The 18,186-nt window shown below is 43.8% G+C and overlaps 1 protein-coding gene across 5 annotated transcripts in view; it reads left to right on the top strand.

Moving 5' to 3' along the window:
- The window catches only part of SPOCK1 (SPARC (osteonectin), cwcv and kazal like domains proteoglycan 1), a 904,393-nt gene that overhangs the window by 843,282 nt on the left and 42,925 nt on the right, over positions 1 to 18,186 (top strand). For 4 of the 5 annotated variants that reach the window (XM_053293593.1, XM_053293594.1, XM_053293597.1 and 1 more), the window contains one exon: positions 8,119 to 8,238. In XM_053293593.1, the coding sequence (XP_053149568.1) occupies positions 8,119 to 8,238 (120 nt within the window). The remainder of the gene's footprint in view (positions 1 to 8,118; positions 8,239 to 18,186) is intronic. The other variant, XM_053293595.1, reaches the window with a different exon arrangement.

Genomic DNA, 18,186 nt, shown 5'->3' with positions numbered 1-18,186 from the left:
TTACCAGCATATGTACAACTGTTCTGAGGTTGTTTATATCAAGTAACGGATGCAGCTGGTGTATCAACTGGAGCTGATAGAATGCACCTCTGGCCACTGTCTCAACTCGGGACACCAAGGAGAGATTTGGATTCAGAAGCACTCCCAGACTGCATACAGTAGCGGCCGGTGAGGGCACCGGTGGCGAGGTGGCAAGAAGCACCTTTAAGAGTAAATGAATTGGTGCTTACCTCAGCTCTCTCGGCACCTGAACTCCACCACTCACCTGGCTGTGGGCAGGGGATCAGCTCCATGGAAGTCAGGTGAGTGGCGGAGGCGATCCCCCACTGCAGGGGGTCCTGGGTGGCATGCTGCTTCTCTGAGCTGTGTTCAGGTGTGGCGAGAGCGGAGGTAAGCCTCTGCCTTGTGGGAATCAGCCCTGCGCTCCTCTGAAGCCTTAACCATGAAGAAGTCAGGACAAATGGCTTCTGTGGCTTCTACCTTGGGATCTGAGACTACCTCTACAGCTTCTAAATCTGTGAGTAAGCCCTTGGTACCAACAGTTATGGTATCTGAGGCTCTGAAGTCTGGGGATTTGGCTCATGTAGCTATGTCTGTGCCGTCACTCTTGCTGACCCCTTCTACTTTGGGAGTGGACCTGCCCGTCTCAGTACCTGAGACTCTTGCGGCGCCCATTGTGACATCTAGGACTGCAACAACTTTACAAAAGAAAAAGAAGAAGAAGATAGTCAGACAGCAGGCTTTACCAGCAGGGAAACACCTGCCGCACATTCCCAAGAAGAAAAAGGTGGCTGCTCTATCAACCCTTGTGACGGAACCTCCATCTAAGAAACCAAAACCAGCTCTGCAGGAAGCTCAGCCAAAGTTCATTGAGCCTGCTCCTTTGGTACCGAGAGCTCCAGTGCTCCCTGCTAGGGAAGTTTCTCCTGATCATCACCCAACCTGGCCTTGATCCCCAGAGCAGGATCCTGAAGGGGACCCCAGCTTCTCTGACTATTCTGCCTATTCACAGGACAGAGGTGATGCGAACTCCACCTGGCTTCCACGGCGATGCTCGCCTGAGATTGAGAGAAGGGATCATGCCCTCACTTTGGATAGAGCTGAAAGATGGGAGGATAGAAGTCGCTTCCTGGAGTGCATTATGCAATGGACTGGGATCACTATGGCCATTCTTATGGGGAGCGCTTTCACCTAAGGGGTCAATGTATTCAAGTGACCGTGCCTCCCCCTTCTGTAGTAGATGGTACAGAGAGGAGGAGCCACATGATCAATGCAGGTCCACTATTGTTCTTCTGGAACCTCTCAATACCAATACCAACCTCAGTACTGAGATGAATATTATGATGGGCATGGGCCCCATGGGGATCACCTTGGTTACCATATATCCCCCACACTCCTGTAGTAGATCCCAGTCATGCTCCCCAACACGTGAACATCGTGAGTGCCCTAAAGAGAAGGTCTCTCAACCTACTGAGGTTCCAGAGGTACCAGCCTTGGTACCTGTGCCTTCAGTACTAAAAAATAACTGAACTTCAACCTACATGCCCTGCTGCACAACCCATGCCAGAGGACCTGGTTCAGCCAGTGGATCCTGATCCTGTGCCCATACAAGCCTCTGAGGAGGAGGGAGGAGGGGGATATGACGAAGACCAGTCAGCTATTTCAGGGCACACATTCTCTGCATCTCCAGCCTCAGGATAAGAGAGACCCGGCTAGGGTCTTCTTGAAAGAGGTGTTTCAACTGAGAAAGCAAGAATTATATGCTGCTAGACATTCTGTAGAATGTGCTGCTAAGGTGATGGCTACCTCAATGGCTACCAGGAGGCATGCTTAGCTAAGATCCTCTAGTCTGACTTATGAAGTCTGTGCTAGGATTGAGGACCTTCCCTTTGAGGGCCAGACCCTCTCTGGGGGAAAGGTCACTGAGAAACTACAAAAGATGAAAAGTACCCTTAGGTCCATGTCCTATCTTTCTAATGCGACCAGGCCACAGAAGCAAATTAAGTGGACCCCTTATCAACCATCCAAGTTGTACTCTCAGTAACCATCTACTCATTGTTCCTCATTGTGGTGCATCACTCACAACATCACGCCTCACATTGTCCACATTTGGGGGTGCAGAATGTGCAGGCAGACAGTCTGAGCATGTCAGAGACAATAACTCATGAGTGGATGCTAGACCCACTTATACTCCAAGACCTCTTCATGACACCAGGGAAGCCAACTCTGGTCGCCTTTGCATCACAGGATGCGTTCGCCCAGTGCACCCTCTACTGCTCCAGAGGAGCAATAGGTCGGGCTTCCCTAGGGGATTCATTTGCCCTTCCCTGGAAGGGGCACTATGTTTACCTGTTTCCCCCAGTACCTCTCATTCCAGAGGTGCTTTTTGAAAGCCAGGTCAGAGAGGATACAATGTATATTGATAGCTCTCTGGCAGCCCAGAAGGCCTTGGTTTCCCAAGGCTCAGGTTTCTCTTCCTCACCTCCTCTCACAGACCACCCTGCATCTGGAGGTGGGGTCTCTGCATTTCACAGGTTGGAGGATCTGGCTGACTTCCCATTAGAGCTCCAAGAGAGTCTCTACGCAGTCAGAAAACCAGCTACGAGAAAAGCATATGCTCATAAACGGAATTGATTTGTTGCTTTTGCTGCCCAACACGGTTTTGAGGTTTCCTTGTTAAAAGTTCAGAATGTTTGCTCTTACCTTTCACGTTTGAAACATTCAGGTTTGAAGTTGTCCTCTCTTTGTGTCCATGAAGTTTCTATTGTGGTACACTCTCCACAACAAGGAACGTCATGGTTTAGCAACCCAGTAGTAAAGCATATTTTGAAAGTGCTGGCACACTTTTTACCAGATGACGCAGTGATGGCTCCCTCCTGGGACCCATCTGTTGTACTCACCGGTCTGCTGCAACCTCCATTTGAACCATTAACTACAACAGAGCCAAAATTACTCACCTGGAAGGTTGCATTCCTAGTGGCCATAGCATTGGCCCAGAGAAGTGAGCAAGCTCTGAACCCTCCTTACCTGCAGTTCCATCAGAACAAGGTTGTGCTCTGCACAAATGTTCAATTCCTGCCTAAAGTGGTTTCTGCGTTTCATTGTTCTCAACCGATTAACCTGCCAGCATTCTTCTAGAACCATTCATCTCCTGTGTAACAGAAGTTGCATCATGTAGAAGTTGTATGGAGGGCCTTGGCTTTTTACATCCAAACATCTGCAGCCTGGAGGAAGGTTTCCTCTCTCTTTGTTTCTTATGATGGACCTAGACTTGGTCTACAAGTCTCAGCACAGTCCTTATCTAGATGGATTGTGTCTGCCATTGAACTACGTTATCAGTTGGCACATAAAACACTGCCTGGAAGTATTAAAGCTCACTCCACGAGGACAATGGCTTCTTTGGTTGCCTTTGATTGTGTGGTTCCTCTCAAGACTATCTGACAAGCATCCACATGGGCTTCACAGCACACCTTCATACAGCATTATGCAATTGATGCAAGGGCTCGTAAGAACATAGTGTTTATTTTATGTTATTTTATATTTATTTTATTTATATACCACCCTTCCAAAAATGGCTTAGGGCAGTTTACATCAGGGCAGTGTTTGGCAGAACTGTGCAATCTGTTTTTGACTAAGCCCACCTCCATATAAGACAACTTGTGATGCTCCCAGAAGTGTAAAAGACAGAGACCATGTCGAAGAACAACAGATTGTTCACCAGTAAGTTTGGTTCTTCTCATGGTCATCTGTCCTTTAACACTGCTTCCCATCCTCCCCTCCGGGTCTACTGAAGGTGAACTCCATGACTGAGGGGATGAATAGAGGTGCAGCCACATATAGCGGCTGGGGGCAGAGTTCCCACCAAAAAGGTAGGAGATAAAGCTTGGATATTTCCCAACATGGTCTCTGCACAAGCGCAAAGCCCAGAACTGTAAAATGGCAGATGACCACTAGAAGAACCAAACTTACTGGTGAGAAACCTGTTGATTTTGAGGAACAACAGTCTCCAAGCAAGACAGCCCAAGCGACACATCTGGAATCTGTCCAACAGGTAGGAGCAGAACCACTGCAAAGCAGTGCCTCCCGCTCCCAACCCTCTCATATGCTCTAGAAGGATACTAGGGTTGATAGTATTGAAAGCAATGGAGATATCCAAAAGGACCAACAGAGTCACACTCCTTCTGTCAATTTCCCATTGGAGATCATCCATCAGGCCGACCAAGGCAGTCTCCACCCCAGTTTGAAATGGGTCTAGATAATCAATTCCTTCCAAGACTATCTGGAGCTGGAGGCCACCAGCTTCTCAATTACCTTGCCCAGCCATGGAAAGTTAGAGAAAGGCCTATAGTTGCTTAACCCTGAGGGATCCAATGCAGGCTTCTTCAGAAGAGGTCTAATGCTTGTCTCCTTAAGACAGGAAGCCATCCTGCCCTCCCTCAGAGAAGCATTTATAATATTTACCTGGCTTTCTACCACACACACAAACACACACACACACACACTGCTAGATAGTATAAGCCATGTCGGACAAGGGACAAGAAAACAAATGATAGGCCGCATTGCTCCAAGTAGCTTATCCACATTATCAAGAGTCACAAACTGAAAGTGATCCAACCTAACCACATAAGAGGAGTTGCTGGACACCTCAGCATCAGACACTGCAGTAATTGTGGGATCTGAGTCTAAGTCAGTGCAAATATGAGATATTTTATCCACAAAGAACTCATTAAAAACATTACAGTGGGTAACTGATGGTTCAGAAGTCTGATTCAAGGGAAGAGGGGCATATACTAGCGCTCTCACAACCCTAAACAATTCCGCTGGATGTGAGCTTGCGGATGCAATATGGGTAGAAAAGAAAAGAATTGCTTCTTTACTGCACGTATTGCCTGAGCATAGAATTTAAAATGAGCTTTATGTTGTAATCTATTCTATTTGAGTCAAGTCTTTCTTCACTTGTGCTCCAGTTGTCTGCTTTGCCACATGGATAACAATATATTTGTAACTACCAACTCACAACTGATTGTAGGCACAATCAGTTGCACTGATTGTGCAAACCCCACTGAAATGAATGGGAGCTGTGATATAGCAGAGTAGTCAATTCATACAGCATTGCTCTTGTACGGCTCCCAGTCATTCAGAACAGCTTGTGCAGGAGAACTTCCAGGTAGACTGCGCCTTTAGGTTGCAACTCATCAAACATAGGGTGTTTTCCCCCCACGTGTGTTCTGCAAGCAAATGTATTTCAGAATGGCTTGCCATGTTTCCATAAACTGACAAATAAAACTGATCGGAAGCAGAACTTTTTCATTATCTGTAGTTCAGTTCTTTGGAGGAAATAATACTTAGAATTGTATTAATGCAATAAATCCATTAATTAAGGCCTTTTGCTCCTACTTGTGAGCAAAGCAAGGAATGGGTAGCATGTAATAAATAAAATATAAGGTTGCATATGTTTCTAATGAAGAAAAAGATGATGAACAATACATGGTCTTTTCAGTAATAAAAACAGCATTCTTGTTAGGATTGCATTTCCCTTCACTATAATTTGCCAGTTTTACAGTTTATGTCTTTGGTTAAAATGTCTTTGCACATAATAGCTTGAGATCATTTAAGTGTAGCAAGACTCTTCTTTCTTGATAGATGTCACTGAAGCCAGTTTTTTCACTGGTGATATTTGAATGAGTTAAAAAGGTAAAATGGCCTAGTACATAAGCAGGACGATGCAATTTATCATCTTCCCACTCTCCAAGCTGAATGCAGCCCAGCAGCCATGTAATGTGGCCTGCAAGGATTGCCCCCACTTAGTCTTGCTGTCCCAAGAAAGCAGCAAAACTGCAGACATATTGAGCCTTTAAGGGACTACCCACCACTGTGTGCAAGCCTGGCACACCGAATTTGGTCCAAGGCCTTGGATAAGCCATGCACACAGTGTCTAGCCTTGGGTGAACATGCCTCCCTCATCCACATCCCTGCCAATTCCCTGTGAGTCATTTAAAGACTCTCTCATAGCAAAGTTGTGGGATAACAGAATGAATACCGTAAATCACTTGAAAGCATTACAAGTTATAAATGATCACTCCTGCTGCTTTTTACTTGGGTTACAAGCAGATTATCTTCCCAAGAGTTACTGAGGGAGGGGGACCCTGTTTTTAAATTATTGTATCTTCTTGAAGTAACCCTCACAGCCCATCCTCAGAATCCCATGTTTGCTCCAATGTGTACATGGAGCTCCTCTGCATACAGGCCATCCATTTCAATAGCAGGGACAACTTCACAGACACAGGGGGACAACTTCACAGACACAGGGGGCCCCTCCCCCACTGCGCCACCTGGTTAAAGTTGCAAAGAATGGGTTGGCTTTAAAAGGACATTGGGAAACATTGCCAAAGGGATCACTCTCCACAATCCTAAACACACTCGGGTGGAAGGAAGCATCACAGCTGAAGTATTTTATGAGGAGTGTGTGTGCTGTTTATTATTAACATATTTCCGTATCTATAGCACATTCCAATGTATTTGTCCGTTGTTCTACTGTGTGAACCACAGGGGCATAGGAAGCCACTATGAACCAGAGCTGCTACGAACCATAGGGGCATAGACAGGTTGGCGGTGGACCCCCCTGTCACCACCATCTACCTCTCGGTGCCAATATCTGGAAATCTTGCCCGCGAAACCTACCCTATTTTGTGTATACTCTGAAATCTGAGGAGGGAGGAAGTGTTGTTGAGGAGGCCCATTGCATTTGTTCACAGCCTAAAAGCTCTCATGCCTTACCTGTACTTTTTCTAATGCAATGGGCTACTACTAATACCTCAATACCTCTTGCCCTTCCTACCATTACGGTCACTGCCATCTTCATATACCATGCAGAGTGAGACTCTCGTTGAATAAACCTGACCATATGCTTCGATTTCCTCAGGAGGAAAGGAGGAAGGAGAACATTTCTTTTCTGTTGCTGAGTATTCTCCATCCATGTAATCCAAATTTTTGTCCTGGCCTTTCCCTGGCTATTTTCAGCCACATAGGTTCATAGAAGAATATGCCCATGGCTTTATCCTTCTGTCAGCCATCCCTGCCCTTTTGCCTTGCTTTCTCCTTGTTCAGTGTTAAGCTGTAGGTTCCTTAAAGTAAAGAAGGACCTGTCTTGCTACTTGGCTTTTTAAAGGACCATGACATCTATGGGACTGTATGAAATAGGGGGCGGGGAGGGGACTATATTAAAACACACTGTCTGAATAAGGATGCTCTACTGTGGATTATTCTGTAGAGCATGTCCAGTGCTACTGGAGGAAAGATTCTTTTGTATTTGAAGAAATGTTATTTAAATTTTAAAACGAGTTCATGACAAGAATGATAAAATGGCTTCAGTCTGTGAATTCAAACACTAAAGATAATGCAAAGCTGGAACATTCATTTTGTGAGGAAGCAGTGTTTAATTTCCCCCCACCTAATAAATACTAGATTCTGCTGGGCACTAATCTCTTGGAAGAAATTTATGAGAAAAATTAGAGCTTTCCCAGCCCAGTAAAAATGTGTAGGAGAAGCAAGCAAGCAGTGAATGCTTTTATCTAGGTAACATGAGGAAACAATTGCACCCTTAAGAGATAGCAAAGTCTTAGGCCATCAAATTGGAGAACATGACAGCTTCCATTAAAAGAAATATTTCCTATCGCCATGACAATAGCTTTAAACTAAACCAAACAAGAATAATACATTATTCTCAGGGGTTTTTTTTTCTAATAGCAATGCTGGATGATTCTCTCTTTTTCCTACTACTTTTTGATTGATGCTCTTTTTCACACAACCTAAAAGGCAAAAACCTGCTCCTAAAATTCCCATATATGTCTGAGAAGCAACAGAAGATGGATATATGTCCAGATTGTACCCCATAAATTGTGTTTCCCACTTAACCAATATTTGAGGAGAATAATAAATCTTGTCTTGTTGCTTTATATTTTCTTGATATGCTCTGTAACTCCTTGACCCTTTATACCTTATGTCTCCCAAATGGAAAGCTCTTGTAGTCAAAGTTTATTCTTCAAGAAATAAACAGAAATATCTTCTATTAGAACATGTAGGGTGTTCCCACTGATTTAATTGTTGTCCTTCTCTTAGCAGTTTGCACAGACAAGGAGCTGCGGAATCTTGCTTCTCGTCTAAAAGACTGGTTTGGTGCTCTTCATGAAGATGCAAATCGTGTCATCAAGCCAACAAGCTCGGATTCGGCACAAGGCAGTAAGATGACTTCTCTAAAAATAAAGTTTGAGATAAGTTCAGCCAGTCAGCAACAATGGAAATGACAGTTAATATGGAATCTTTTGTCTAATTATGCTGTGACATATACTCCCACTATTTTCAATGCCTTTCTCCCACCGCTTTTGTATGAACAGAGTTAGAATTTCATCAGCATTTCCAAAGTACAGTATGGTAAATGAGGACACTGATATGTACCTAATAGATCTTCTAGGCAAGGACTGCAACCTGCAGCCTAAATAAATTAAGTAGATAAGATAGTATCTTGCATAGTACCATCTGTTGACTTTGAGTATCTATGAGCTTTCCAGGCTGCATTGAGCTGGCCTTTAAGCACAAACGGAGCTCCGCGCTAGTTAGTCTCACAGTTTATCAGTTACAAACAAGTAATGGGAATGATATTTATAAGTACTGAGACAATCTACTTAGCTTTCATGTACCTTGAGAACCAACCGGTGATTGGTACTGCAAGCATTAAGCTTTAGAGCCAGCCTAAGAGTGTCAATCACTTATTAGGCAGGATGGCAGCAGAAAGAGTAACTTTGAAGCCTCTCCCAGTCCTAGTTCTAAATGGTGAGGCAGGAAACTTCCAGACCTTAAAGACCGGGTGGGACAGGGCTTCTGCTGACAACCCAGTGATGGCAAACAGAAAGCAGGGAACAGAAGAACAGAAGGGTTCTGGCAGTCCTATTTCTCCTTTCCCCCAGTTAGGAGGTGGCAAAAATGAATTGACACGTCAGCCACCTCCCACTGGTTCTCAGCAGAATTTGTCAAACTTGGGCAATGTTTCAGTCTGTAGGTCAAAAATTCACAGCAGACATTGTGTGCTGCAAATATCCCCCTGACAGGCACTAGATTGGAAACATAATTTTCAAGGAAGGCTTTATTATATGTTTATTATGAATCAGCAAAGTCCTTTCTCTGAGCAAGAAACAGTGAGATCTTTTGTGTATGAATGCATCTCTTTTCTTAAGTTAATGAGTACTGGGGAAAGAACTACAGACAGACCTCATTGATACCATGGAGTGGTGATGCTATATGCAATAGAGGAGGGGTGTGTGTGTGTGTGTGTGTGTGTGTGTGTGTTGTATGTTCTGAATCTGTATTTATAGGAACAAACTGTGCTTTTTAATCATGCATCCAATTCAGAAGGACACTTAAGGGGTGCACATGGATATTCTGAGCCCCTTGGAGAAGATACCTACAGCACAGCGGCTGCTGGTGCGGGTGCCACCAGGGGCGGGCGGTGGGAATCACCTTTAACTGTCAATTACTAGGTGCTTACCTCTCCTCCCACCGCACCTGAAAGCTGTATGGGGCAGTGGCATGCTGCCCAGCACCTGCTGCAGCAGAGGATCGGCTCCACCACTCAGCTGGCCTCCGCACATGGGTAGAGGCCATTTGCTGGCCATGCAAATGGCCTCCGCCAGCTGAGTGTCAGAGCCCATCCTCTAGCACAGCAGGTGCTGGTCAGTGCACCGCTGCTCAGAACAGCTTTCAGGTGTGGCGGGAGGAGAGGTAAGCACCTAGTAATTGACAGTTAAAGGTACCGCCCGCCCCCAGCAGCATCCGCACCAGCCTCCTTTGCTCCAGTAATCCCACGCTAGAGCCTAGCATGCCCACACAGCAGATCATATGGTGGAAATGTTTCTGTATTGCATCATTTCTGACTATAGGTGGAGTCACATGATTCCTTCATATAAAACTCGCCCTACACATAGAAAAAGCCACCTAACAGCACAGCAGGGAAATTACTTGACTAGCAAGCCAGTGGTTGCTGGTTCAAATCCCTGCTGGTATGTTTCCCAGAATATGGGAAACACCTGTATCGTGTAGCAGCGATATAGGAAGATGCTGAAAGTCATCATTTCATTCTGCACAGAAGATGGCAATGGTAAACCCCTCCTGTATTCCACCAAAGACAACCACAGGGCTCTGTGCTCAAAGGAGTTGACACCCACTCGACGGCACACTTTACCTTTACACATAGAAAACTAGATGTTGGGAGAAGAGTTTTAGTCAGTGTTTCTTTTGCATGCTAGGAGGAGCTTGCAACCTTATGACGTCTCTGTCTGCTATCTGAAGTGGTACACCCAGAAATTTCCTGTAACCTTAGTTTCAACTAGGTGTCAATTTCTGAGGCCATGCATCATTGTCTTTTTGCTGTTCTGCTTGCATTTCTCCCCACAGACATTCCATCACGTCATTGGCATGAGTTGGTAAGTTATCCTTATGAAGCCATATGAAGAATGGGCCTTTTTTGCAATCTGTATTGTATATTTCCCTGGTTTCAAAACAATTTACAGCTGGTTGGAAAAGATGGCTAAGATTTATTTGGAAACCACAGAAAATACTTCTTCATATAGCACATGGAATTTTCTGCCACAAGACGTGATGATGGCCGCTAGCTTAGATGGCTTTAGAAGGAGGTGAGACAAATGCATGGAGGGCAAGTCTATCAAAGCCTACTAGTCATAATGGCTATATGCTAGCTCCAGGCACAGAGGCAGTTTATGCCTCTGTTGATATGTTGGCCTACATATCTTGCCAACATATCATGCTTCTGGGCTTCCCAGAGGCATCTGGTTGCCCACTATGGGGAACAGGATGCTGGACTAGAAGAGTCCTTGGTCTAATGCAGGAAGGCTTTTTTGAGTTCTGCATAGCACTTTTATCATAGAATTATAGAATTTGGATTAGGTTCATCTGCAAAATAATAATGCTTTTCTTCATAACATGACAACAGGAATATTGGCACAGTTTTAAGATTTGACCTTCATCTTCTATAACCTCACTCACTGTCTGGCTTAGAGTAAGCTCTTCATGTTAGCAACCCTCTCTTTCATTTTTTTCAAGTGACAGAAATGAAATAAATCTGTGCAATATATGGACATGAATGGGAATAAGGAAAGATGACAGCTACATGGTAGTGCCAGAATCAAGTCAAGTCAAGTCAAGTGTGCCATCAAGTCGATTTCGACTCCTGGCACCCACAGAGCCCTGTGGTTTTCTTTTGGTAGAATACAGAAGGGGTTTACCAGTGCCTCCTCCAGCACAGTATGAGATGATGCCTTTCAGCATCTTCCTGTATCACTGCTGCTGATATACTGTAGATGTTTCCCACAGTCTGCGAAACATACCAGCGGAGATTCGAATCGGCAACCTTCTGCTTGTTAGTCAAGCATTTCCCCGCTGTGCCACTTAAGGTGACCAGAGTCAAGTAGCACCTATATTTTATTTTAATTCACACCCCTGAAATATATTCAGTGGATCTCTGCTCTCCAGAAGTGGCTGTATGTATGTATGTATATAGTTAGTTAGTTAGTTAGTTAGCTAATAATAATGATAATAGTTTGTTCATTTTCTTTTTTGCATCTTTTAAAAATAAACATTTTTGTTTAGAGTCATTATTCTTCCTTTTAATAAAGCTGTGATCTAATTTAAATAGCCCACTCTGCAAAATGTTCTAAGCCTCGTTAAAATGAGAGCTGGAAGCCCCTGATCCTGCTACCTATGAAAGACTGGGCATTCCTGCAGCACATGAACAAGTGTTTGTTATTGCAGAACCAGTTTTTGGTTTTTTTTGTTCTGGGATGGAAGGTTCAAGGTATGCATGGAAATTCATGGCCTACACTCAGTTCTGAGGCTGCTCTGAGCACTTTCCAGGCTGCTCTTTCCACCACTGAAGGAAAAGGGGAAGCCTTTTATAGTTGGGAAGACCCTTTTATAAATTGGTCATTTGACTGAATCTGCTCCAGGATTTGAAGTGAATGGAAGCTGGTAGTTCTTCTAACCAGCTGTTCAGAAGGACATAAACTGCAATTGTTTCATCCCACTTCTGGTGAGCAGGTGTTTAAATCAAAAGAATTACCATCTCAACAGACAATAATTAATGTCCTTTATAGCACTATCTTCACTTCAGAGAACCAAGATATGCGAATGAGCAAGACCGTTACCTCCCTGGAGGCGGGCCCTAAAATACTGATAGGACGTCTGACCTTGGGCCTTACTATTTCAGGCAGTGGGATGGAGAAGAGATTGATCCTCCTCCTAAAGCAAAAGTATGAAAAGGCAGTGTGTTGAACAGCTTTGCATTGTAACAGAAAGCCAACAGCATGCTTGGGTGAGAGGAGAAACAATGGTAATCTTGCCAACTTTTATGAAGAAATGCTACTTTTTGCACTGTTGCTTATCCTGCACACCAGTTTCCTACACCTCTGAAATATAGGATAGTTTTGGCATGGGAAGGAGCTGTGTCATGATTCTTGTCATACAGGCAGGGGCTTTGATAGCCTATATCCTGTTTATCAAATCATGGTTTTTATAATAATCTATAGTCTAAGTAAATCTGTTTGCTATGGAGATGACACCAGTAGCTCCCACACAGCTTGAAAAATGGGCCCTAAGAAGAAATGAGATAGTCCACATACACTGTTCCTACTACCGTTAGTTCCTGCATTGCTGTAAATTAAGTTGAAATAGATTTTAGATTTAAGTACTCCACTGTCCACAATGAATGGGATGCATTGTTTAAGTTCAACTTGTTTAGAAACAGACAAAAATAGTATGCTGAAACCTTAGCATTTGGGGGCTTGACTGTTGACATAGATCTGCCAAAATATGATTTATTAAAAACAATTTTTATCCACAGGCTATTTTAAGTGGAGATGGACACTTGCTGCTGTATCTCAGTGTCATACATATGTTGAAAGGCCTTACTAGCATTAATCTTTTCAACAGGAATATCCATCTATCTAGCTAAAGAGTTTTGATAAGGCTCATATAAATGCCTGTGTATCAAAAAAGCATATGGACATTTCCTAGTAGAAGGCAGGAGAGAAAAGCAAGATTCTGAAGCTATACATAATACAGGTTATACTAATACTTGTTATACAAGTAAATCTCAGGCAAATGCAATTAACATCTGCCACTTTCCATATTTGGCTTTTATGATGCATCATAATGCAGGATTGTGTCCATATTAATCACTGTCTCTTCACCAAGTGATTCAGCATTTAAATTGCATTTAGATTGTGTAGTGCAATAATGTGATTAAATATCACTGCTTCTGCCCTAACCAAGGGAGGAGACGAACGTAGTCACTGACATATATGCAGAAGGGTAATGAGGAGAGTAAGGTACTGTAGTGTAAGGTACTGTAGTGTAAGGTACTGTCAATACAGAAGCAGCGGTGCTACTGGGGAGGACGGAGGTTACACTTCCAATATTACCAGTATCCCATCCACACAATCCTGTGTAGTGCAACCGCCTTCCTCCCCAGAAGCACTGCTGCTTCTGTGTTCACAGCAGCAGTGCCGCAATACTCTCACATCCCCATTACCCTTTCGCATCACGTCAGCCACTATGTACAGAGCAGGAAGGCATATCTGAAAGCACTCTCAATGTATGCAGACCAAATGTACTTCTTCCTACTCAGGGCTCAGGATAACATATGCTTCCAAGGAAAGTTTACTGATTGGCTGCCCTCCATGATGTACATAAGAAACCACACACACACACACACCCTGAAGACACTCTGGTGTGTAATGAATCCCTCCTAGGGATTCATTATGAGGAAGGGTTATTCAACACCAAAGAGTCTAAACACCTCAAAAATTCCTAGAACATAAACTGAGTAAGTACCCCACTGCCTTGTGGGTAGCGGGTGTGTGTGTGTGTGTGTGTGTGTGTGTGTGTGTGTGTGTGGTTGGTACATGTAGTTGGCACTGTCCAAAGACAGTCAACATGAATAGAAGAAATGAGGGTGTGTAATGAATCCTCGTATGGATTCACTGAGGAAAAGTTATTATACATCAAAGAATCCAAACACTTGGAGAATAGTGACCGCACATTTTGCTCCATAACTGCACTTCTACAAGGGCTAGAGCTTAACTTAAAAAAAAACAACCACACACAATAAAAGCTGAGAATCCATGTTAGGGTTAGGGAAAGGTCAACTTCAAATCCCCATTATTTCCTATGGTGGAAATATACAAAATCAGTAAAAACTAAAGAAATCATTAAAAATCAACCAAGTGCCTCACTGCCTTGAAATATGGGTGGTAGGTGGTAGGGTACCCATGCAGACCTACCCACCACCCAAATTTGGTGCCCCTAGGACCTTTAGAAGTGGGCTGAATTGATCTGAATTTAATCAAATCCACCTCAGATTGAATCTGATCAGATTTGAGTTTGCAGATTTGAGTTTGAATCAAATCTGGCTTATTCTGTTCGACCTCGAATCGAATTGCAAAAAATCAATTTGTGCACATCCCTATTGCTTACAGTATCAAACACTGTTGAGAGGTCTAAGAAAATTGTACTCCCCCTATCTTCCCATCAAGATTATCAAGGCAGTTTCTGTAAGGGGGCCAGACTTAAAATCAGTTTGAAATGTATTCAGATAAGAAATCTCATCAAAGAGAGTGAGCTTCATGCTGCCATGAGTTCAAATCATCTTGCCAAGAAAGAGATATTTGCAGCTGGCTAATAATTATTCTACTCTTCAGGGTGTAATCCTCTCTATGCCTTCTTAGGGAGCATCCTCATAACCACCATATTTTCAGCAGTCAGGATCACTTCCTCTCATACAGAAACATTAATAATCTCCTGCACATAACCTGCCCATCTATCAAGAGGTCATCTCAATTCTGCTACTTCCTACAAAAGAAACCAAGTAAAACATCAAGGTGAGGTACTCAAAACTGAAACTTCATAGGCAGAATGTCTGAAGTGTTTCTGTATAGTTGCCATCAACTTAAATTGACAGCGATTAATTGTAGATGCTAAAGATGAGACACCTTCAATCTAATGTGAGAAATGTAGAGTCAATAGGGGACCAATTATTTCACTGGTTTGCAGAATATTATAGAACCTAATTCTACTTGTGCTGATGGTGCCCTGCCCTTATGCAAGATGAGGCAATTATCACCCAAGCTCTCATCAGCATATATCAGATTTGTTTCCAAGCTGGAGAATCGTACATCATAAGGACCTGGCTCACTAGTTAAGGATCATTCTGAGATTGAAAAGCTGAGCAACAAAAGGAAAGAAACAAAAATTATTTGTAAAACAGGTACAACAGACATAAGCCAAATTCAGACATAACATGAAACCGGAGATTGGCGAACCCACAGTTCTAATTTTAAACTGTAAATTGCACCACTGAAGTTCTTCAAACTGATCTGCAACCCTCTGGTACCAGGAGAAGGGAGCCCCTCCTTGCTGCTCAGCTACCGAGGCCAATCCCAGCAAGTTCCATGGCCAGACTGTGTGCAAAGCGCCAGCACATCAGCAGAACGGCTATATTAGGTGATGATTTTTCAAGGGGATGTGCCAAGCACGATCATTTTTGAATCACCCATCCTCAGCATGGAAAGGGCATTTAAATCCCTTTAAATGTCATACCATACCAGCACTTCTTCAGATAGTGATTGCACAGCGGCCCTCCAAAGAGCCCTGCACCGAAACAGTCCCCCGCACAGGCACCATTTGAGGGGGGGGGGGAAGAGCTCTGGGGAGGAGCAATATTTCCCTGTTACGTGGGAAAGGGAATGGAACATGAAGACTTCCTAGGAGGGGATATGTATATGAGGGACGGAAAAGGATCCAGTGGGGGGAGCTGTCCTGCCATGATCTAGCATGCTCTTGTCACCATCAAAGCATTCAATGAAGACTAAACCACATTCCTGCTCTGCTGGCACCTTGCTCTGGTGGGCTATCCCTCTCATGAGAGGGTCAGTCTACTGGGGAGGACCATAAGGCTACGTCTCCCATTGGACAACACACTCACAATTTGAACTAACCCAACACCAAGGGCCCCGCTTGTGTGGGGGCCCCCAGTTCTCCATGGTAAAAGATAGTGCTGCAACCCCTCACTTCCCTGTGAAGCCTTGCACACACCCAAATGATATTTAGATGCTCCATGTGTCAGAGCCTGGCCGCGTGTGCAGACGGGAAGAATACCGGGTGCATGGAAGGATCTTTAAAACTCATTCAAACTTTTTCGGTTTGGTCTGAGGTTGCACCATATGCAGTTCTGCCAGTGCAGGAAATCATGGGAAAGCGTAGCCCTGATCTCCAGGGATCCCAGGACAGCGGGTTCACCATTTGGGGGCACAAGTAAGGGTACACATGCCCACATGGGCGGACAGGCTGGCACAGGGCAAGCCTTGACAGCTACTTGGCGGCAGTCACCAAGTCAGGGAGAGCGGTTTTGGGGTACCCGTCCCCATGGCTTTCCTCCATACAGCAACCTGGCTCAATAAAGACCCCCAATGGCATAACACTCTCATGAAAGAGTATTCCGTGGGAGAAGGGGATGTTTTGTCATCACATACTATTAGAGATTTTGCTCAGCAGTTCTCTCTCCTCCCTTCTGCTGGTACTTCTCATGAGTTTTTAGGGGGTGTCTCCAGGGCCTAGCACTATTTTGAGTGAGCATAGTCTGCCTAGGGTCAGCATCCATCATAATCACATATGTCGAATGGCTCCTCTGACTAGAGTAATGCTGACCCTGGTGACTGGCCCTTCTCATAAGGAAGTCTAGGGACTGAAAACCCCCAAAGGGGAATGATCTGGGGCCCCTTTCTTGGCTGTTCAAGAATGGTTGGGGCTGCTTTTTATACCCCCCCCCCGCTAAGTACCTCCCCCTGCCAGCCATTTGTTCTGCTCCAGGCACTGTGATGGGGTGCCCTGCTTATGCTGCCATCTGGAGTATTTGTGCTTGTGGACATACATCAATGTCACATCATTAGCAACACACTTAGTGCCCATCCTGTCATCCCGTCCCCTTTCCTTCCTGCTTGCCAGGTGAGGGGAGGAAGGGAAAGAGTGGGAAGAGGGAATGCCCCTGTGTGATTGTGTTGCTTGACAGACTGACAAGCTTGGGATAGGACATGGCATCGTCCCTTTGGCCAGGTAACTCCATAGCTGGATAGGTGACAGGAAGGGCCTCACCAACCTTTTGGAGTTCTTTGAGAGTGTCATCAGGCATGTGGATAAACATGATACAGTTGACATAGTATACTTGGATTAACAAAACATTTTTGACAATGTTGCTCTTTAAGTATGTAGTACACTGCCCTGGGCTCCTTGGAGGAAGAGCAGAATATAAATGTTAAATAATAATAATAATAATAATAGTTGTTGTTGTTGTTGTTATTATTAATGTAATATGATGTATATAATATAAGATTTTATTATTATTATTATTATTATTATTATTATTATTATTATTACCAAGCCTTCATAAACAACTATCAAAACAGTTCAATCACATTTTGCAAGGTGGTGATATTGAACAATGGCTAACAACTGGGAAAACTCATCTCATAATGAAAGACCCAGGAAAAGGTGCAGTTCCAAGTAATTATAGACCAATAACCTGCCTGCCAACCATGTTCAAATTATTAACTGGAATAATAGCAGATGAAGTGATGCAACACTTATTAACTAACAAAAAGCTCCCAGTTGAACAGAAAGGAAATTGCCCGAACACCAGAGGCACAAAAGACCAGCTGCTGATTGACAAAATGATTTTAGAGAATTGCAAGAGAAGAAAAACCAATCTGAGTGTTGCATGGATTGACTACAAGAAAGCCTTTGATTCATTGCCTCACACATGGATACTAAAATGTTTAGAAACAACTGGTGTCAGCAAAAATATTCAGATATTAATAAAAAAAAAGCAATGAGCATGTGGAGTACACAGTTAACAATCAATGGCGAGACACTTGGACATATTCCAAGGGGACTCACTATCCCTTCTGTTGTTTGTAATCACCATGACCCCACTTTCACAAATACTAAACAAAATAGACCTCGGATACCAAACATCTAAAACATCAAGTAAAACAAACCATCTGCTGTACATGGACGATCTGAAGTTGTATGGAAAGTCCCAGTCAGAAATTGAATCACTGCTAAACA

The sequence above is a fragment of the Hemicordylus capensis genome, chromosome 2 (genome assembly GCF_027244095.1).
Source record: "Hemicordylus capensis ecotype Gifberg chromosome 2, rHemCap1.1.pri, whole genome shotgun sequence".
Taxonomy (NCBI): domain Eukaryota; kingdom Metazoa; phylum Chordata; class Lepidosauria; order Squamata; family Cordylidae; genus Hemicordylus; species Hemicordylus capensis.
This window is presented reverse-complemented; position numbering and strand designations above follow the sequence as displayed.